The 22856-nt window shown below is 37.6% G+C and overlaps 2 protein-coding genes across 3 annotated transcripts in view; one reads left to right on the top strand and one right to left on the bottom strand.

The window, feature by feature from the left end:
* Positions 1-22856, bottom strand: part of LOC110460047 (transient receptor potential cation channel subfamily M member 3-like) — a 200909-nt gene that overhangs the window by 9377 nt on the left and 168676 nt on the right. For both annotated transcript variants that reach the window (XM_021512752.1, XM_021512751.1), the window contains exons 15-20: positions 18661-18837; positions 18188-18285; positions 17570-17798; positions 15733-15909; positions 14290-14493; positions 13605-13733 (exon numbers count right to left, since the gene is read on the bottom strand). In XM_021512752.1, coding sequence (XP_021368427.1) covers positions 13605-13733; positions 14290-14493; positions 15733-15909; positions 17570-17798; positions 18188-18285; positions 18661-18837 — 1014 coding nt within the window. The remainder of the gene's footprint in view (positions 1-13604; positions 13734-14289; positions 14494-15732; positions 15910-17569; positions 17799-18187; positions 18286-18660; positions 18838-22856) is intronic.
* Positions 4064-5347, top strand: LOC110460048 (growth hormone secretagogue receptor type 1-like). Its single transcript, XM_021512753.1, has one exon. It carries the CDS (start codon positions 4239-4241, stop codon positions 5343-5345), a length of 1107 nt encoding a protein of 368 aa, XP_021368428.1. The 5' UTR covers positions 4064-4238; the 3' UTR covers positions 5346-5347.

Below are 22856 nucleotides of genomic sequence, written 5' to 3' on the forward strand. Positions count from 1 at the left end.
ATATACTGGCACAGCCCCACACAAACCCTATATACTGCCACAGCCCCACACAAACCCTATATACTGCCATAGCCCCACACAAACCCTATATACTGCCACAGCCCCAAACAAACCCTATATACTGCCACAGCCCGACACAAATTCTATAAACTGCCACAGCCCAACACATACCCTATATACTGCCACAGCCCAACACAATTTCTATATACTGTCACAGCCCAACACAAACCCTATATACTGCCACAGCCCAACAGAAACCCCATATACTGCCACAGCCCAACACACAAACCCTATTAACTGGCACAGCCCAACACAAACCCTATATACTGCCACAGGCCAACACAAACCCTATATACTGCCACAGGCCAACACAAACCCTATATACTGCCACAACCCCACACAAACCCTATATACTGCCACAGTCCAACACAAACCCTATATACTGCCACAGCCCCACACAAACCCTATATACTGCCACAGCCCAACACAAATCCTTTATACTAGGACAGCCCACACAAACCTTATACTGCCAACATCTTTCCATTATGCCCCTATACCCTATACCAACACTGCCCCTAAAACCACACACTATTCTACAGCCAAAAATTCCCATCACATAATTCTACAGCCCCATATATAATCCCCTATATCCCCAAAACCTATACAGCCACACAGTCTCCAATAATTCCACAGACCCTGCCACCAACTTATACTACTCCACTGCCAACAGAACCCTACAAATCCATAGACCAGACTCAAACACACATCCACAATCTCACACAAAACCCTATAAAGCGGCACAGCCCGACACAAACCCTACAGCCACACAGTCTCCGATAATTCCACAAACCCTGCCACCACATAGTACTCCACTGCCAATAGAACCCTACAAATCCAATAGACCAGACCAAAACATGCATCCACAATCCGACCGACCCATACAAAATATTACTGTCTAAATCAACACCCTTTTATAACCTTCAGACATTCATACTTCACTGACCATATTCCCACACCTGCTTCAGTCCCTATACTCACACCCCTATTAGCCCCACAGATCCTTGATCTACACGACTCAACAGACCCTAGACCCAAACAAACCCCACAGCCCATCATGCACCTTAAATCCACACCATTCCTGCCCCACAGCCCTTAAGATATCTCTTCTACACATCCATTCCAACCCAAACTTCCACAGCCTCACTGACACACCTTCAATCTGATAGACAAGCACACATCATTCCTCATTCACATAGATCCACACACTTTTCACTGCTCCCTAGACCATGAAGACCAACCTGATCTGTTGGGCTATGGAGGGTGTGTATAAGTCAAGGGTGTACCTGTGGAGAAGTATGGGTTTAAGGTATGTAGGACTGTGGGGGTCAATGAGGGCTGGGAAGTGATGGGTGGTTTAGGGTAGACCAACAGACAATTGACCCTCACTTACTTCAAAATCCATAGACGCACATACACTTCACAGCCCCACATGCCTTTATTGACACCTATTTGCAGCTCCTGTGTCAACTCACCACTGCACAGCCCTACATACCCTAGATCCCCACAACCCCACACAGACCCTGGATCCCCACAATCCATTAAAACCCAAAATTTCTAATGCTAATTAGACCCTTGACCCACACACACCATCCTAGGCCCCATAGTTCGTTGCTGGTCCACACATTCATCCACAGAGAGACCACTGGCCAAACACCAGTGGCTGTTCCTTATCACTGACTGATGGACCTTCACAGAAAGTGGACAATAGGTAGGAACATGCTTTATGAGGCTTTGGTATAACATCTGAGCAATGCTCATTGCTTATTTCAAAACTAATTAGTGACTGTAAATGGAAATGTAAAGGGTTACCATACCAACAGCCAGGAGGACCTACTAACGGTAATAATGACATTTACCGTCACAGAGTTACTGGCTTAACAAAGGCATCAGCACAATTACTGTTCTTCAATTTAACCTTCCTTAAAAGATAAACTTATCTTGACATGTAAAGATCGGGTTAAGTTTTACGACCTACTCACTGCTAATTCATTGACAGTGTCGTACCACTGGAAACTGACTCATGACCTCCAGGATATCACTGGAAATTAAACTACTACATCATCAACAGAGATACCATTGGAACTGTTCAACTTCCAATAGGATTACCACTGGAAACTACTACCAACAGAAATACCCCTGGAAGATCTCTCCGACATTAACAGGAAGATACTACAGGAAACCCCTAACTAACGACAGGATTACCATCGGAAACTTCCATACTACTACCCGATGACAAGGACATTGTTATGTAAGTAATCTCTTTCATATCATAAGATGTTAAATTTTACAATACATTTTGAAAATTATCAAAGCTTGAAAAACAGTTAGACTGATGGTTTATTTTAACATAATTTTAATAAACTATATTTTTTTTGGCAGTTGATTATCAGATAATATTTTACCCACGCCAAAAAAATAAGCTGACATTTATTATATAAATCAATAAACAGGTTCGACGAGCATTAACTGGTCATGTCTTACTAATGCCGAATTCATGTGACTACCATGATATTTTTTGAAAAAAACATTTATCTGTGACTACAAATCTTACCATTTTTGTCAATGTATTGAATATCGTGAAATTCTCTGGTAGGTGCAGGTACTCCAATTTTACTAAATTCTTTGTGCAGTTCTGATAATGCCACTTTATTAATACCAGCGGTGTTCTGATATATTTTTGTAATACTATACTGTGTGCAGCTCTGATGTTGCTGCTATTATTATGATATTTAGAACGATACTGTAATACTTAGTGTAATGTGAAGAGCTCCTGAAGTCTGGTTTTCATAAAAGTCTATTTTTTATTTTTATTTTCTATGACTGTTTTTGCCCTTATGTTGGCCTGCTAATTATTGACAACTATGGAATTTTTAACTTATTAGAGGACAATAGGATATCGGGACTCCCTACACCATAACACATCATGAAGCAACAGCAGGTTTATTGACTGCTTGTTCTCAGGATATCATTCCATGCTCTTACTTTAATGATAATGTAGTTGTAATAGTATGTAGTATTATGGTAATATTACTTCTCTAACGTTGTAAGTAACTAACCCTCCTTGAATACTAATGGTAGCAATACATTACTATTACATACCTGGTGACAGTAAAATGGACCAGAAATGGATTACACAGGAAATCAATAATAACTCATGTACCAGCATTCTGACCTAATAATTAAAAGCTTTTTAAGTTTTAAATGGGAACAGATGTACACTTGTTACATATAAAACACATTGATTCATCCTGATACTCAAGCTGTTTTGTATTGTAGTAACATCATCAAATCATTTGTTTACAATGTGTGTATAACCACCAATTGTGATTTTAGAAGTGATAAAGGCACCTTATCAAAAATTCCAGCTGTAGGTATTGTTTCTAAAATCTGCAAACTAAAAAAAAAATTATTTGCTACATTACCTATTTTATCTGTGATTTGCATTTAAGTAGTTTCCCATTAATGTGAAACTCTTTTGGAAAGGAGGTGCATATCAAAGAAAGGTAACATATGTCCTTAAGACAATGGCACAGAGCAATATGGTAGCACTCTAGTCCCAAGCCTCTTAGGACTTCTTTCTATCAGCAGTATAATGTTTGTTTAGGAAAGCCATGTCCATCTGCTAGGAGTGCATGGTCAGTTTCCGGTGACCACCTAAGTTATGGAAGGTCCAGCAGAGGTCTCCAGGTAGCCACTGAGAGCCCCTACCTTTATTGACAGGCACCAGATAACAATATTAGATGCAATGAGAGAAAATCAATAAGGTTTTAACAGTACTTTCAATTTGTGTTTGGTTTCAGATCAAAAGAGTGGTTCCTGTTGGTGTGGCCTCACACTCCCTACATCAGCCAGGAATTTGTAACGACAGACCTGCAAACAATACTGGCATTATATAGCCATTAGCACTGTTTCAATGACAATCACATAAAATTGATTTAAAAAGCAAGCATTCTTTTAGACGTGGGAATAGATTCCAGAGTTCACATTTAAACAGACAGTTGGATGTGGAAATATTTTTTAAAATGAAAAAATCGTCAAATTTCAATAGCTTACCATTTTTATCCACTTCATAACATATTTACTAAGTTCAAATTGTAAACTGAAAAGGAAGACAAACTTTTCGTGCATAATCTTCACAAAGTGACATCTCTCCCAAAGGAAGTAAGCTTCAACAACAAATGGCAGTGAATCAAAGTAACATATCGGCCCCGCTGCGGTATGATCGTGTGGAAGATACAATGGGATACATCCTTGCTATGGAGCTCATTACCTGGGGTTTCCCCGTCATTGTCTGTATTGGCACCTTTGGCAATGTGCTTAGCTTCATCATTATGATGAGACGGGAGATGAGACAGACCCCTACGTTTTTCTACCTGGCAGCCCTTGCCGTGGCTGACACTGTGGTGCTGTACCTAAGTGCCTTGAAGACCTGGATCAGACTCATCACAGGGTTTGAACTGTTGCATATAAGTAATGCCTCTTGTAAGACATTCATATTCACTATCCAATTCTCACTGCACTTTTCGGCATGGCTCATTGTGGCCGTGACAATCGAGCGGTTTCTTGCCGTCTGGTTTCCTCTGCGGGCCAACAGAATGTGTAGCCTCTCTCGTGCCAAGTTTGTCACATTTATGATAGCTCTGACCTTCGCGCTGGTCAATGTATATTTATTCTGGACAGCAGAGCTTCTAACTGACCCGTCGCGACCAGAGGGGTCTCAGGATATATGTGCAGCCTACGCTTACAAGAACTTTGTGTGCAATGTGTTTCCCTGGGTTAACCTTCTCCTCTATTCATTTCTACCATTCGTTATCCTATTGGTGTTCAACTCGCTCATCGTCGTGTCACTTGTACGCAACAAGGGCATCTTCAGCAACATGACCAAAGATGACCGCGTTGCTCGTTACAGACATCGTCGTCTAGCTATCACTCTCCTAGTTATCTCCTTTGTGTGGATAGTGACCACACTACCACGATCTGTGTATGGACTTGTCAAAGGCAAACCAGGGAGCTTGGACGAATTGGGTTACCAGGTCCTCGGCAAGGTTATCTGTTTTGTTCTTATGTACATCAATCACTCTATTAACTTTTTTTTGTACTGTCTGACGGGCCAACGGTTTCGCATGGAATTTGTTAAGTTTATGTGTCAGTGGAAACAGAGTAAGAGCCCACCTAAGGCCAGACTGACCTTCAAGTCCAGTGTGAGTGTGGGGTCGGGCCAGGACACATCGACTTCCTTACCCCTCATGGTCACACCCTCACGCGAAACTGCCAACTTTGACTGACATTTCTCTGTTGTTTGATTGTAAATAAATTTGTAGTTTACTTTCAGATTAATTTTAGTTGTTTTTGAAGAACATAAGTGTGAACTGTATTATTTTGATTTTAATTTAGAAGTGCATCCCTGTAGAAAATACCTAAGGTTATTTACACCTTCAGTTAACTAATACCTCTTAAGGATGTACTCTTCTTAGGTTTAAATCACATTCATGTCTCGTTTTGATCTGGTGTAATGGGTTTTTGTAATATTTAATAAATTGTGATCAAGTTTAATAGCAAACACGCATCTGAAAAATATGTCAAAAAACTAGAAGCCTGTTGTTTGTAGAACTTTTTTTACAAGAATTTAAAAAAATGACCAATTCAGGGGTCGTTTTGAAAATGTGTATTTATGTGTATTTCTTGCACTTCACAAAAGGCCAAAATTTCACCTTTTTTGACACTAGATTGATCACTTAAATTCTCATTGTGTCGCCATTTTTAATTGTAGCAGGTTCAATTTTGCTGTACAACTTTATATTGTTCAATATGATAAAAATAACATGCAACAAAGCGGAAAATTATACATTATTGCTATTTTATTTTATATATTTAGTGTAACCGAAGCAATTTTTATTTTTGACCCCCAAAAAGGTGAAAAATGACACAAATAACTAGAAATTGTTGGCTAACAATTTGACGGTCTTTTCACTGTAAGGAATGATTTGGCCTTCTAATAATAACTTGTCCAAGTCTACAGTAGCTGACTGAATAGTGGGGGGTTTCCGGAGTGCGAAATGACGTCAGCTGAGAAAGAATGGATAAATAGCCAATGGGCGGTGTTTTGCACGAAGGTAGTCCGTAAAAGTCATATAGTCCTTCAACTATGTACATCAGGATGATGAATTGAAACTAGCTATTTTGTCTGTATTGGTTCGGTTTGCCATGCCAAAGAAAGGCTGATGTTTACCCATCGCAGTAGAGATGTAAACTGTCCCTACTTTTAAGATTAAGAGTGCGTAGTAATCGATGTAGTATTACCAGCGTGTATTAGATGTCTTCATATAAATCAAAGTACTGAGAGTCCTGAGAACACTTCACAATCGCACAAAAATGAAAACGTTTTTTGACTTTCACCTTTGAAATTATATTTAGAGTGGGTCAAGATCATTCATTTGCACAAACTTTAAAGCCCTTCATTCAAGCATGCTTCTTGCCAAACATCGTTACCTTGAAATTATTGGTTATCCAGAAAAAGTGGTTTCAATATTTTTACATATGACCTCTGTGACCTTGAAAGTCATTCAAGGTCAATCATTTTTTTAAACTTGATAGTCAATCACCTGACCATGTTATGTATGAAATAGTAGGACTCTAGACCTTGTAGAACTTTAGAAGAAGTTTTTTGAAGTCATTATCTTGAAATAGCACAAATGAAATTTGACCCCTAAATAACTCAAAACTTGACTTGGTCAACTCAAAATAATTTCAGCCAAAAATGTGCGCATTTGTGTTGTCCACATCATACCTGAATATAAAGTGAATCCATCCAACAATTTTCGAAATATTATTGACTATTTTTTTTTTATTTTTTTTTTAAACATTTGGCCTTTGTGACCTTGATAGCTGATCAAGATCAATCATTTCGACATCCTAAGTATGAAATATCAAGACTCTAGACCTCGTGGAATTTGAGAAGAAGATTTAAAAAAAAAAATGTTTACAGAGAAAAGTTATTTATTTGTTATTCTGTGCAACATATCCAAAGATGAATCAAATACATTCATCCGTTAATGAGGTATTGCAATTAGAAAAAATTTGAGTGCAACATCATGGCGACCATTTTGTTTTTCCGATGAAGTTGAAAATGTTACCAAATGTTAAAGGACATCTGGGGAAACCTTTTCCATTACAATTGAATGAAATATTCGTCATTGATATTGGAGTAAAACAAGTTTTGTAATATTGCGATGTTTTTAAAAGATCAAAGGAAATATTTCAAAATGGCGTACAACGTTAACGGTAAATGTTACAGAAAAACTGAAGACATCAAATTCACCGTAATGGCATTTTTCATCGATCGGTAGAAGAATTTTAAAAAAAAGAAGGTGAAAAATGATTTTTTTTTTTTAAATTGTGACTTTTGACCCGACAGCGAGCTTTTTTATTTGAAACATTTTGTATTAACATGTAATGAAAAAAAGTTAGATATGGAAATTATCTACAAACTAGAATTTTGTTTTTGTGAACAAAAACATATGTCTACCCTTATAAGCCAATAGAAAACTTCGGTATAAAAAATTAACAAAGAGCCATACCGCTTTATATAGAGGGGCACGAGACCCAAATCTAGAATTTGACGCTCCTACTACCCAAGATACATTAAAACTTTAGCAAGTTCGGTCAACGTAGGTGAAACTAGAACACTGACAGGTCAGTAAGGGCCCGTCTTGTGGCAATATATCCCCCATAATCATCAAGAAGCAATCTGCCCATATAGCTGAGCTTGACGTTTGACATTTGGACTTCAAAAAAAATCGCAAGGAAGCAAAATATACATTTTACATGTACTTTGTTGAGTCTTGTTTCCTTGAACCTTTGGAACCTGTAACCTTGACCTTTGGTCAGTTGACTCCGTGTTAAGTTATGAACAACTTTGCTTCATCATAACATACAAAAAATGTTCATCAGCAAATATTTACATTTGCATGGCATTATCACTATATAGCCTCTTTGAAAGCTGTGTCGTTGATGGGACTTTAATTACCATGCATCACGAGACACAATTCTTAGCGTATTAATACAACAATGACCGGAACTACAATATCCAATATAAATAAACATGACGGCTGTTGAAATATCGCTGGGGATTGTGAGATTTGACAATGCCATTGTAAATTTATGTGCAAAATAAAAAATAAAATAATTAACACTAACGAAAACAAGACCAATGTCTGCAATATCGTACAAAATGCACATCGGTTGAAATCACCAATGCCGGCAAAACAATTTTAACGCTCATGCAATTTATCAGAAATATCGTCTGTTACACTGCACTGATCAACAGGGGTTCGTTATAAATGTCTGAAATACACATATTCTATAGACCTACTGACACATATGTTACAGACCTACTGATATGAGTCACAGCACACATAAACATTTCAGACATTTGTAACGAACCTGTGCTCTGTCCCAAGATCACTCGATTCAAATGCTACTGTATCTTTCATGCGTCTCACATCCACCATTCCTCAGTTTCTGACACCATGTCAAATAACAACGATGTTATAGAATCTACCGACTGTTGTCATGTTCCTAATACAATCAACAAATACATTCATGCCTGGATTCTTCACAAAATGAGCAAAGAGAAAAGTTTGAATTAACTTCCAAAAATAACTCCTTCGTGGAGGGCAAGGTTAGATTTACGGTGTTCACTGTATTTGTCCATGCGCGAAATTTGTTCCGGGGAAAAATCGAAACAATTTCAAATATAACTTTCAGCTCAGAGTTCTATTGATAAATTTAAATCACCCTATAGAAATATCATACGCAATTGTATTGATACTGATTTGTGGGATAAAATTGAAGTGTTTGTTAAAATTTCAAAGTACTACTTTGTTTGCCAATCAGCATGCGACAACACGCTGTTCAAACTATTTTTAATTTTAAATATAAATTATAAGTTAAAAAAGAACATGAGAGGCAGAGAAAACGTAAATACAAGTATTGAACTGTTTTTGTATGGTATTTATGATCTATTTGAATGACACAGCTTTGCAAGCAAACAAATCATAATGCGCTAAATAGATCATAAATACCATACAAAAACAGTTCAATGCTTATAAAGATACAATATCTGACCTTGATGTTGACCCAGTGACCTTGACCTTAAGTCAGTTGACTCCTTATTAAATTCCAACCAACTTTGCTTCATAATATCATAACAAAATGTAAATCAGTGAAAAGATGCAAAATTTGACCTTGACCTTTGACCAAGTGACCTTGACCTTTGATCAAATGACCCCTTGTTTAAATCTATCCAACATTGCATCAAAGTGTCATAACAAAATGTTCATCAGTGAAAAGATACAAAATTTGACCTTTGACCCAGTGACCTTGACCTTTGGTCAATTGACTCCTTGTTTAATTTTGACCAACATTGCATCAAAGTGTCAAAACAAAATGTTCACCAGTAAAAATATACTGAATTTGACCTTAACCTTTGACCCAGTGACCTTGACTTTAAGTCAGTTGACTCTTTATTATATTCCAACCAACTTTTGCTTCATAATGTCATAACAAAATGTTCATCAGGGAAAATATACAAAATTTGACCTTGACCTAACACTAAAATCAGATTTTATGCCCCACTATATACAGAGTTATGGTCCTTTGTTTTTATATTTTAAATACTGTTGTCCAGAGCATAAGTTCTATGTTATTTCACCTACATTTACCATACTTACCATATTGATGTATCTTGGGAAGGCAGAATTTCCAACACTAAAATCAGATTTTATGCCCCACTATATACAGAGTTATGGCCCTTTGTTTATTTTTAATACCAAAGTTTGTCCACTACATAACTTCTAAACTATAAAAGATATCTTAATCAAACTTGATGTATGCCTGCATCACTAACAGAAGGTGTGCAGTGCACTGAAATTAGGTCTCTTGCATCACTATATACAGAGTTATGGCCCTTTGTTTAATTGTATTACATGTACCAAAGTTTGTCCACGGCTTAACTTCCATGTTATTAGGGCCCCACATCAAAGATGCGGGTGCCCTATACTAATTCATCCGTCTGTCCGTCTCGATCAAACTAGGTATCAACTGACCAAAGGTCAAGGTCACTGGGTCAAAGGTCAGTTGATACCTTGTTTGATCATGACTGAGGGCCATAACTCTGTATATAGTGACGCCGAGACCTAATTCCAGTGCACTGCACACCTTCTGTGAGTGATGCAGGTAAACTTCAAGTTTGATTAAGATATCTTGAAGGTTTAGAAGTTATGCCGTGGACAAACTTCGGTATTAAAAATAAACAAAGGGCCATAACTCTGTATATAGTAGGGCATAAAATCTGATTTTATTGTTAGGTCAAGGTCAAATGTTTGGTGGCACGAGACCTAGTTCCAGTGCTCTGCACACCTTCTGTGGGTGATGCAGGTATAAGTTTGATTAAGATATCTTTAACATTTTGAAATTTACGGGCCGGACAAGAATTTACTTTAAATGTGCACTTATTTGACCTTTGACCTTGAGGTGAAAGTCACAGTGACCTAATTTCAGTGCACTGTACACCTCCTGTTAGTGATGCATGCATACCTAAAGTTTCATCAAGATATCTTTAAAGGTTTAATAGTTATGGTCCGGACAAGTCAGATGAGAAGAAGAAGAAAATTAACCAGTACTAATACAATATGTCTCCCTTCATTCGAAGAGGAGACATAACAATATAATGGCATCAACTCTGTACAATCAACGGTTTTCGAGTTATAGCGGTTTTAAAGATTTTAACCTATGATGTCATGGCGGCCATATTGGATTTTTGACCTACTTGAAAATGTTCCTGGAACATCTTCAGACCTTGACCTACAACATACCTAAAAGACTATACACCTACCTATCCTATATAATGTGATATATGTAAACCCTTAAGTGTAAATAGAGTAAACCGTTAAAGTAGCTTCATATGAACAATTCATTTCTAAACTTTTGACCTCAGATTTTATAGAAAAAAAATGTGTATTCTAGACCTCCTTATTGTTACAGGGTAGTCAAATCTAATTTTCTCTTATTGATTTGAAAGTGTCTGTAAGCAATTGAAAAACATGCAGCAGCATCAATAAAAAAAATATCAAATCATTCATATTCGCTTAAACAGTAACTGCAAATTGTATCCAGCAAGCAAATTCGTTCAACTTGTTTAATCAGACACAATAAAGTCTCCATATCCTTGTTGGGCTGGATACATTTGACAAAATAGCTCAGTTGCATGATGAAATAAAGAGTGTCTCGTTGAAAACCGTTTAGCTACTCTGACTATGCCATCGGGTGCTAATCCATTAGTTTTCACACTTAGTAGATAATTTGAGAACAGCGGCCCATCCTTATGAACAAAATCATAACAGTAAATAGCCAACACATGACAGCACTAACAATGGTATTGGGATTAGCTATATGACTTTGAGAGAAATATGATTCATCAAGGACAATAGCTACAGATCTCACTGTTGTCGCACAAAACTTGTTAAAATGGAATTGTGTGGCGAAGATTACACTTACACAATGGCAGGAACTGATTTAGGTAAACATTGGAATAACTCAATGGTGTTACTGATAGACAGTCGTCTGTACAGCTAATCAATATCACCCACACAGAAACATTAAACCTTTATATTCTGACCATTGTGTAAACAGACACCATTATAAATATAATAGCCTGTTTAACTTACCAATATCATCCACACAGAGACATTAAACCTTTATATTCTGACCATTGTGTAAACAGACACCATTACAATAACCTGTAAATTATCAATATCACACAGATACATAAGACCTTTCTATTCCGACTTTCTTGTAAACAGACGACAAAACAATAGCCTGTGAATTATCAATATCACCCACAGATACACCAGACCTTTCTATTCTGATCCTCATGTAAACAAGATAACAATAAACTTGTACAGCTAAGCAATATCACCTAGATTCATAAAAACCTTATTTTATGACCATCATGTAATCAGAGGATATTACACGCATCATTACAATAGCCGTATAGCTGATCAGTATCACCAACACAGAAACATCCGACCTTTCTATTCCGACCCTCGTGTTAACAGTCAACATAACAATCACCTTATCAATATCACCTACATAGCTACATTAAGTTTTTATATTCTGATTCTCTTGTAAAAAATATGCTATAAAATACAGTCTGTAATACTAATCAATAGGCTTTTCTAAACATGGATGTTCACATCACAATATAAACCTAGTTATGAGTAGAACAATGAAGACATGTCCACTAAAGGTGACTTTGACCTGGCAACACCTGAGTATAGTAAGCAGCGCCCTTTGTTGTGGTAATATATTAATGTTTTAAGATTTCTACACCAATGAAAACATCTAGGCTGTTACAAAGGAAAGCATATTTGACCTTTGAAATTGACCTTGACCTCGGATGAAGACACCTGAAAATATCACAAGACTTGCTATCTTGAGGTGAAGCAGATCTAGAGTTGTCTCAACTTTTATCAAGGAACAGGAAAAGTTGTATGTAAAGACAGGTCAGATACAGCTAACACTAAATGCCTACAGCGTTTTCATCGTGAAGGAATAAACGACGGGGAATCACTATGAGATATATAGGGATTTAAGAATTTCAGATGATGTTAAGTCCAATAGTACTATTATATCTGTAGGCCTGGCAGGTACAATACTACCTTCTGAAATACTAAGTACTAAAGACAACGAACAACCCAATTCCTATTGTTATCTATTTTGATATGTTAAAACGAACTCAAACAACATCAGACAAAACATTAGGGTCAGAATATACGATTCACTGGCTTCTCACAAAAGGTGAACGTACACGTATCAATAAAATACAATTATCATGTTGACAAATTAAAATGTTTAAATTTCTAAACCATTAGCGGATCAACAATAACTACATTTATACTTAAAAGTGCCACTTCCTGTGCAACAAGCCGGAGACTGTTGTTAGGTTGAACACACCACAATTGTGTTGATACATTGAGGTACAGGATGGTGGCACTGCACTGAAGGGTGGAGGGTTCTGAGGGGAGTGGTAAGGGTATACCGAGGGGAGTGGTAAGGGTATACCGAGGGGAGTGGTAAGGGTATACCGAGGAGAGTGGTAAGGGTATACCGAGGGGAGTGGTAAGGGTATACCGAGGGGAGTGGTAAGGGTATACTGAGGGGAGTGGTACAGGTATACCGAGGGGAATGGTAAGAGTATACTGAGGGGAGTGGTACGGGTATACCGAGGGGAGTGGTAAGGGTATACTGAGGGAAGTGGTAAGGGTATACTGAGGGGAGTGGTAAGGGTATACATACACGTAAACATGTCAACACTACACACAAAGCCGTAACTGTGGTGGATAGGCAGCTCAATACTTTATACAAAACTGTGATGTTGGTGTTACGTGGTGAATGTGATTACAGTGAAAACATACATTATTTGGCTACAAGTATGTATATTTTCCTATCAGTTTTTCTTGGTAGTCGGGTACAAGTGTCCTTACCTGTCTAATTTTTTCGATTGCCAGTGTAAACATATAGGACATGACAAGATATTCCTGCCACCGGGGTTCTGGCGAGGTCTTCACCAACACAACATATGTATAACAGATCAAGAATCCAATATAGGCCATCTGAAAATATAATATACAACATGATAGGAAAAGAGCATTGGCGATCTGATAATAAAATGTATTGCAGGATATGACAAAGTAAAACAAAGCAAGACAAAGGACTGCAAGACAATCCATAGTTCTCCACCAGTAATGATTTCTGTTTTTACCAAGCTGTACACCTATCTCGGGTTATAGTTCAGTCTCATACTTCTTGTACACCTTACTCGGCCACTGACAGCCAACACACACTTGCATACCAAATCTGATTACTCCAGGTGAAAATATAGTATATAATATATGCACACTTTTTCAAAGGTTGAGGTCAAAGGTCATAGCAAAGGTCATAGTGAAATAATTCTATGATGTACTAATGCATACAAGATCTGGTTACTCCAGGTGGAATTGCGTAGAAGACATACCTGGACTAAGTGTAACATGACAGAAAGTATAGAAGATATGGCCCAATATATAGTCTGGACTAAGTGTGACATGACAGAAAGTATAGAAGATATGGACCAATATATAGTCTGGACTAAGTGTGACATGACAGAAATGGATGGCATGTCATACTTACAGTATAAAACCAAAATTTAGTGATCGGTGCATTATAAAACTCATAGATCCTCTTGCCGAGTCGTAATGGGCTTTTCTTCTTCTTTATCGTGAATTGTGAGTATTCCTGGTTACTTTCGTTGTGGATGGACCCGTTCTCTCTGGGGAAGCCCTGGCTGGACGAATGGAAGCTCGTCTCTACATTGACGTCATCTATGTACAGGTTCTGAAAGGAGGTAAAAAAATTGACATCAACAACACATCTTCCACACCAACCATTGTTATCTAACTAACAACTAATTCCATCTATCGTATAGTCAGTTTCACTGACTCAACATTTTCTTGCTGAAGGACACATCTCCCTCTCAACTAAAGTTAACTTCTTTGACATGGTCCTCCTTACTAAATAATACAACCTTTCCCTACCATGAGGGCATAACAGACAGAGATCACCCTGAGGGGTGATATTTATAAATAGCCTAACCTTAGTCTTACTTCAAGCCTATGTTTAGACATTAAAGAATGTCAACTGAAGGTTGAGATTTCTCCATCATATCCTCACTGTAACAATGGCGATGATTCTTTTTCTCCTATCAATAACATATTTGAAACAAGAGGCTCAGAGGGCCTATATCGCTCACCTGTTTCTTTTGTTGCATGAAACTGACATATAGGTAACTAAAGACCAAATTTGGTAACTATAACACAAGACATTTTAACATCTCTTAAACGGTTCTGAAGATATTGTTGTTTGAAATTTTGAATTATAATTTTGAAGCTTTTAACCCATATTGATCTTCGACCCCTGACTTACACTTAAAGTTGACCTTTGACCTCATTACTTTAACAAAGAAAACAATTATCATGACCCTTGGCCTTATGGAACTTGAGAAGAAGATTGTTAAAGCTTTAAACCAAAGTTGACATTAGACCCCCAACTAGCACTTAAAGTTGACCTTTGACTTCATTACTGTAATTAAGAAAAAATAATTGCACTGCTGCTCTTCATAACCTACCCAAGTAGCATGACTTTAGTTCAAATGGTTCTTAGGATATTATGAAGGTTTTAACATATTTGACCGTACTGACCTTGATAGTAGGTAAAGATCATTTTAATGAAAACAATTAATAGCACTGCATTAACATGGTCCTCGCTGATGTCCTCTCTAAAGGACAGGTGTTCCCCCTCACACAAACTTACCTCATTAACATGGTCCTCGCTGATGTCCTCTCTAAAGGACACGTGTTCCCCCTCACACAAACTTACCTCATTAACCTGGTCCTCGTTGATGTCCTCACTAAAGGACAGGTGTTCCCCCTTTCACAAACTTACCTCATTAACATGGTCCTCGTTGATGTACTCACTAAAGGACAGGTTTTCCCCCTCACACAAACTTACCTCATTAACCTGGTCCTCGTTGATGTCCTCACTAAAGGACAGGTGTTCCCCCTTTCACAAACTTACCTCATTAACATGGTCCTCGTTGATGTCCTCACTGAAGGACAGGTCTCCTTCCTCACTGGCCTGGTTCTCCAGCTCATCCAAGTGTTCCTCCATTGTCTGGGGCATCAACTGTAGCTCCTCTTTACTCTTAAACTCCAGGGCCAGAATATAAGGGGGAATCAGTATACCCATAATTACCTGTGAATGTTTCCAAAATATACATATCATAACATTAATATTGTAATATCATAACACACACTGGTACAACATGTATCATACTACTATACTACTGAGGGATGTACATTTAATATTTTGAACACTAACCTGCAGGCAGCTTTTGCAAAAATCTGCTAGTCTGAGCTAAAAATTTTGGTACATATTGAAAATTTTCTCTAGGCCAGACATAAAGTTGTACATCCCTACTTATATACTGTACATTAATGTCACCCATAGGAGTTGCTTCCCTTTCCTAGTGATAGTGATGGGAGATCGGTTTGAGATTATAACCGATCATCGGTATACATGTATAATCAGAACTACCGAATGCAAAATTTGTTTATAATTTTATGGGACTGAATACCTAAGTAAAGAGAAAACACTTATATTACATCACTAAACAAAGGTGTTAACTAGACATTAAGTGTCACTCTTTAAATAGATTTTAAGCCATTTTTATGCAGTTTTGTCAATCAAAAGTAAAAATCAAAAGAATAAATTACTTTTTATGCATACTTTATACTGTATACATTTGACAATTTGATTTCAGAAATGAACCAATTATATCAATTAAGAAATTTGTAATCAATAATCAGAATTAGAAAGATGCTACACAACTCACAGAGTACTACTTTGTTTGGATATTTTTAAACATTTTCTCCAGATTGGTATGTATGGATTATGAAATATTTCTAACAACCAATAAGTATTTCAATGTAACGTTCCGATGACTAGAACAGTATACACTCTGTCACCTTCATCAGACAATTGACCAGTGAAGCGTATGTACACAAAGGTGGACAACTCATACACATTTTACAAACATGCCATCAACATTTTGGCACAAGTTATCAACACATGTATTCTTGTATACTTTTTACGAGTACAAAAATCACTCAAACCATCATTCCTATATTGTACAGGTTTCATAGTGCACAACTCTTCTGAAAAAGAGACATGTGACAGTATGGGGTCATAAGGACAAAGGTACTGCATTGTAGGGACATGTGACAGTACGGCGTCATAAGGACAAAGGTACTGCATTGTAGGAACATGTGACAGTATGGCGTGATAAGGACAATGGTACTGCATTGTAGGGACATGTGACAGTATGGCGTGATAAGGACAAAGTTACTGCATTGTAGGGACATGTGACAGTATGGCTTGATAAGGTCAATGGTACTGCATTGTAGGGACATGTGACAGTACGGCGTCATAAGGACAAAGGTACTGCATTGTAGGAACATGTGACAGTATGGCGTGATAAGGACAATGGAACCGCATTGTAGGGACATGTGACAGTATGGCGTGATAAGGACCAAGGTACTGCATTGTAGGGACATGTGACAGTACGGCGTCATAAGGACCAAGGTCCTGCATTGTAGGGACATGTGACAGTACGGCGTCATAAGGACCAAGGTCCTGCATTGTAGGGACATGTGACAGTACGGCGTCATAAGGACCAAGGTCCTGCATTGTAGGGACATGTGACAGTACGGCGTCATAAGGACAAAGGTACTGCATTGTAGGGACATGTGACAGTACGGCGTCATAAGGACAAAGGTACTGCATTGTAGGAACATGTGACAGTATGGCGTGATAAGGACAAAGTTACTGCATTGTAGGGAGAATAAGGACTGACCTTGAGACTGCTGTTTTTCCTCATCTGTAGACCTCCCATCCACATGTCATTGAGGAGGATCTGACAACAGGTGTGAGCTACAAACTCTCGGTGGTTAGCTGCCACAGCCAGACTCAGACAAGTCTGGTCGCTGAAATTCTTGAGTTCATAAGTGAGCAGCTGTTGAGTGTAGTCATCGTCTATCTTGTAACAGTGCTCCAGTAACCCCAACGCCAACACTTGGAATTCCCTAAATAAAATAAAATCCTTTTTATGCATTTGTAGGTTTGATGATATAGTGTTTTTTCCCCAAATATTTTATTTCCCCAGCCATTTTTATCCATAAATATGTATATATATACTGCTATCAAGCAAGCATAGATATATCTATACACATATGAATTTTTTGATAGGGGTTGCCAGGGCTGGGGCACCATATGTAAGAGGTAGAAATAAGTTATTTACACTACATAAGTATGAAAAAAGATCTCTGTAACAAATTCATGAATGTTCTTTAGGGTAAATTCTCAAACCAATAATTGGTATCTTTGTAAATATTTTTGTCCTTAGATACAAAAAAAAAAAAAAAAAGCTGAGATGATAAAAACTATTTCTAAATGACAAGGGGTAGCCACTTACTTTGCATAAGACCTGAGTTCATCTGAGATATCCACCTCGAGATCATCAGAGTCAGCCTCGTGTGACATAGCTTTATACAGCTTACAGGCCATCAGGGCCTAAACAGATCAACAGCATGTCAAAACTTGGCACCCAGTAAATAATGATTGCTAACTCCTTATTTATAGCAAAGGTTTTATTTATATGAACATACTCCACCGTAAGGGAGATTGTAGAATTTCTCACTGTTAGACAAAGATGCAAACAATTGTTGAAAGAAATGTTGCTAATTTAGAAAAGAAAACTGAAATGATGGGATACAAACATCTCAAAAATTACATATATACTACATTTTATATACATAATGCTCTCAGATATAAAAACATAAATGACAAAACCCTCCTAATGGTAAATCTATAATAAGACCATCAGATTTGCAAGAGACTGCTTTCTTTGCCAGTATCCCAGTTATCTCCCCTGGGCCAAGCGAGTACCTTGGCCATGGCTTCTTCTCCATGCTGCCACATAAACAGTGCCATCTTCTGTCGCTTCATCAGGACGGCCCAGATCATGAGGTCGTGGAAGGGGTAAGGGAAGAGCTCCTGAGCCTCCTTAGTGTCCAGAAACAGGGGCAGTGTGGTGACCAGATTGCCCATGTTACCAGCCACGCCCTGTCACATAAAACATATACGTATCAGAAACGTTCATAAAGCAATGTCACCAAGTTACCAGCTACGCCCTGTCAGATAAAACACATACATATCAGAAACGTTCATAAAGCAATGTCACCAAGTTACCAGCTACGCCCTGTCACATAAAACACATACATATCAGAAACGTTCATAAAGCAATGTCACCAAGTTACCAGCTACGCCCTGTCAGATAAAACATATACATATCAGAAACGTTCATAAAGCAATGTCACCAAGTTACCAGCTACGCCCTGTCACATAAAACACATACATATCAGAAACGTTCATAAAGCAATGTCACCAAGTTACCAGCTACGCCCTGTCAGATAAAACATATACATATCAGAAACGTTCATAAAGCAATGTCACCAAGTTACCAGCTACGCCCTGTCAGATAAAACATATACATATCAGAAACGTTCATAAAGCAATGTCACCAAGTTACCAGCTACGCCCTGTCACATAAAACACATACATATCAGAAACGTTCATAAAGCAATGTCACCAAGTTACCAGCTACGCCCTGTCAGATAAAACATATACATATCAGAAACGTTCATAAAGCAATGTCACCAAGTTACCAGCTACGCCCTGTCACATAAAACACATACATATCAGAAACGTTCATAAAGCAATGTCACCAAGTTACCAGCTACGCCCTGTCAGATAAAACATATACATATCAGAAACGTTCATAAAGCAATGTCACCAAGTTACCAGCTACGCCCTGTCACATAAAACACATACATATCAGAAACGTTCATAAAGCAATGTCACCAAGTTACCAGCTACGCCCTGTCAGATAAAACATATACATATCAGAAACGTTCATAAAGCAATGTCACCAAGTTACCAGCTACGCCCTGTCACATAAAACACATACATATCAGAAACGTTCATAAAGCAATGTCACCAAGTTACCAGCTACGCCCTGTCAGATAAAACATATACATATCAGAAACGTTCATAAAGCAATGTCACCAAGTTACCAGCTACGCCCTGTCACATAAAACACATACATATCAGAAACGTTCATAAAGCAATGTCACCAAGTTACCAGCTACGCCCTGTCAGATAAAACATATACATATCAGAAACGTTCATAAAGCAATGTCACCAAGTTACCAGCTACGCCCTGTCACATAAAACACATACATATCAGAAACGTTCATAAAGCAATGTCACCAAGTTACCAGCTACGCCCTGTCAGATAAAACATATACATATCAGAAACGTTCATAAAGCAATGTCACCAAGTTACCAGCTACGCCCTGTCACATAAAACACATACATATCAGAAACGTTCATAAAGCAATGTCACCAAGTTACCAGCTACGCCCTGTCAGATAAAACATATACATATCAGAAACGTTCATAAAGCAATGTCACCAAGTTACCAGCTACGCCCTGTCACATAAAACACATACATATCAGAAACGTTCATAAAGCAATGTCACCAAGTTACCAGCTACGCCCTGTCAGATAAAACATATACATATCAGAAACGTTCATAAAGCAATGTCACCAAGTTACCAGCTACGCCCTGTCACATAAAACACATACATATCAGAAACGTTCATAAAGCAATGTCACCAAGTTACCAGCTACGCCCTGTCAGATAAAACATATACATATCAGAAACGTTCATAAAGCAATGTCACCAAGTTACCAGCTACGCCCTGTCAGATAAAACATATACATATCAGAAACGTTCATAAAGCAATGTCACCAAGTTACCAGCTACGCCCTGTCACATAAAACACATACATATCAGAAACGTTCATAAAGCAATGTCACCAAGTTACCAGCTACGCCCTGTCAGATAAAACATATACATATCAGAAACGTTCATAAAGCAATGTCACCAAGTTACCAGCTACGCCCTGTCACATAAAACACATACATATCAGAAACGTTCATAAAGCAATGTCACCAAGTTACCAGCTACGCCCTGTCAGATAAAACATATACATATCAGAAACGTTCATAAAGCAATGTCACCAAGTTACCAGCTACGCCCTGTCACATAAAACACATACATATCAGAAACGTTCATAAAGCAATGTCACCAAGTTACCAGCTACGCCCTGTCAGATAAAACATATACATATCAGAAACGTTCATAAAGCAATGTCACCAAGTTACCAGCTACGCCCTGTCACATAAAACACATACATATCAGAAACGTTCATAAAGCAATGTCACCAAGTTACCAGCTACGCCCTGTCAGATAAAACATATACATATCAGAAACGTTCATAAAGCAATGTCACCAAGTTACCAGCTACGCCCTGTCACATAAAACACATACATATCAGAAACGTTCATAAAGCAATGTCACCAAGTTACCAGCTACGCCCTGTCAGATAAAACATATACATATCAGAAACGTTCATAAAGCAATGTCACCAAGTTACCAGCTACGCCCTGTCACATAAAACACATACATATCAGAAACGTTCATAAAGCAATGTCACCAAGTTACCAGCTACGCCCTGTCAGATAAAACATATACATATCAGAAACGTTCATAAAGCAATGTCACCAAGTTACCAGCTACGCCCTGTCACATAAAACACATACATATCAGAAACGTTCATAAAGCAATGTCACCAAGTTACCAGCTACGCCCTGTCAGATAAAACATATACATATCAGAAACGTTCATAAAGCAATGTCACCAAGTTACCAGCTACGCCCTGTCACATAAAACACATACATATCAGAAACGTTCATAAAGCAATGTCACCAAGTTACCAGCGACGCCCTGTCACATAAAACACATACATATCAGAAACGTTCATAAAGCAATGTCACCAAGTTACCAGCTACGCCCTGTCACAGAGTCAAATCAGGAGCATTCACAAACACTGAAGTGCAATAGACTCCCAAGGATGCTCTTCCGCTCTGTGTGTGGTCAGTCGTTTTCATTTAGTTCCAAGACTTCCTATTTGTAAATAATGATTAACTATAGTAATTCAATATAGAACTATATATCCACATCAGTATGTCTCCCTTATATATCAATGTGTATTTGTATGTAGGAGACCGTAGAATCTTATCATTTGATAGTTACACTGTAACTGCCTGATCCGTATCAAAATGATGCATCAAAATAGTTCAATATACCTGGTACACTAAAACTGCAAATATGTCTCCCTGATATAGCAATGTGTGTTTGTACCAAACGAGACTAAAAATTCTAGACAGATATTTTCATGCATTTTGCATTTTTTCTGAAAGGCAATTTTTTGTGCCTTCACAGAAGTTATCAGAGGTTACCATTAAACAGTTATGAATCACTGGATCACATTTTGCTTGTCTTTTCATAATATTTGATTTTGCTGTGATACATTCTAAGATGTTTATCCATTAAATTCACAGGTGTTCAAAAATGTTTGACCAAAATCTGATTATGATTTTTGACTGCCATCGCCTTTTGACAAGGCAGGAACGAGATTCTGAAATTCATAAGCCCTTTGTTCCACTAAAGGTGAAACTCTCTGGACCAAAATAAAAATACCCACAATTTTAATATCATAAATTACCAAGACGATTTTGTTGGGATTTATTTTGTCAAAATCAAAATTAGAAAAAGATACACACTATTTGCGTTAATTTTTATTAGATGACTGGAATGTTTTTTGTAAAGTCTAAAGTTAAAACAATTTACCTGATTGATATTCAGTGTCTTACAATGGTCACATAGAACTAAAACAATTTAAAGCTCAATTGTGTTGTTTTATTCAAATCAGGATTCTTAATTTTATTTTTGTCAGAATTCTTAACCTAAATGACAACAAGAGGCCCAAGGGCCTTAACGGTCACCTGAGTTCTGATATATTTATAGAGAGTTGATTTTTGTTTTTAAAGAAAGAAATATTATTCAAAGTAACAAAAAACAATAAATCCACCTTATTCAATATCTAGCATACAGATTGAAGACTGAAAAGTATTTGAAACTAGCACATCTGATTCCAAACAAGGAAAAAGAAGAA

This window comes from Mizuhopecten yessoensis, unplaced genomic scaffold (assembly GCF_002113885.1).
Source record: "Mizuhopecten yessoensis strain PY_sf001 unplaced genomic scaffold, ASM211388v2 scaffold10311, whole genome shotgun sequence".
NCBI lineage: Eukaryota > Metazoa > Mollusca > Bivalvia > Pectinida > Pectinidae > Mizuhopecten > Mizuhopecten yessoensis.

Coding starts and splice junctions, on each gene's coding strand:
- LOC110460048 (XM_021512753.1), top strand. CDS start 4,239: ATGGCAGTGAATCAAAGTAACATATCGGCCCCGCTGCGGTATGATCGT.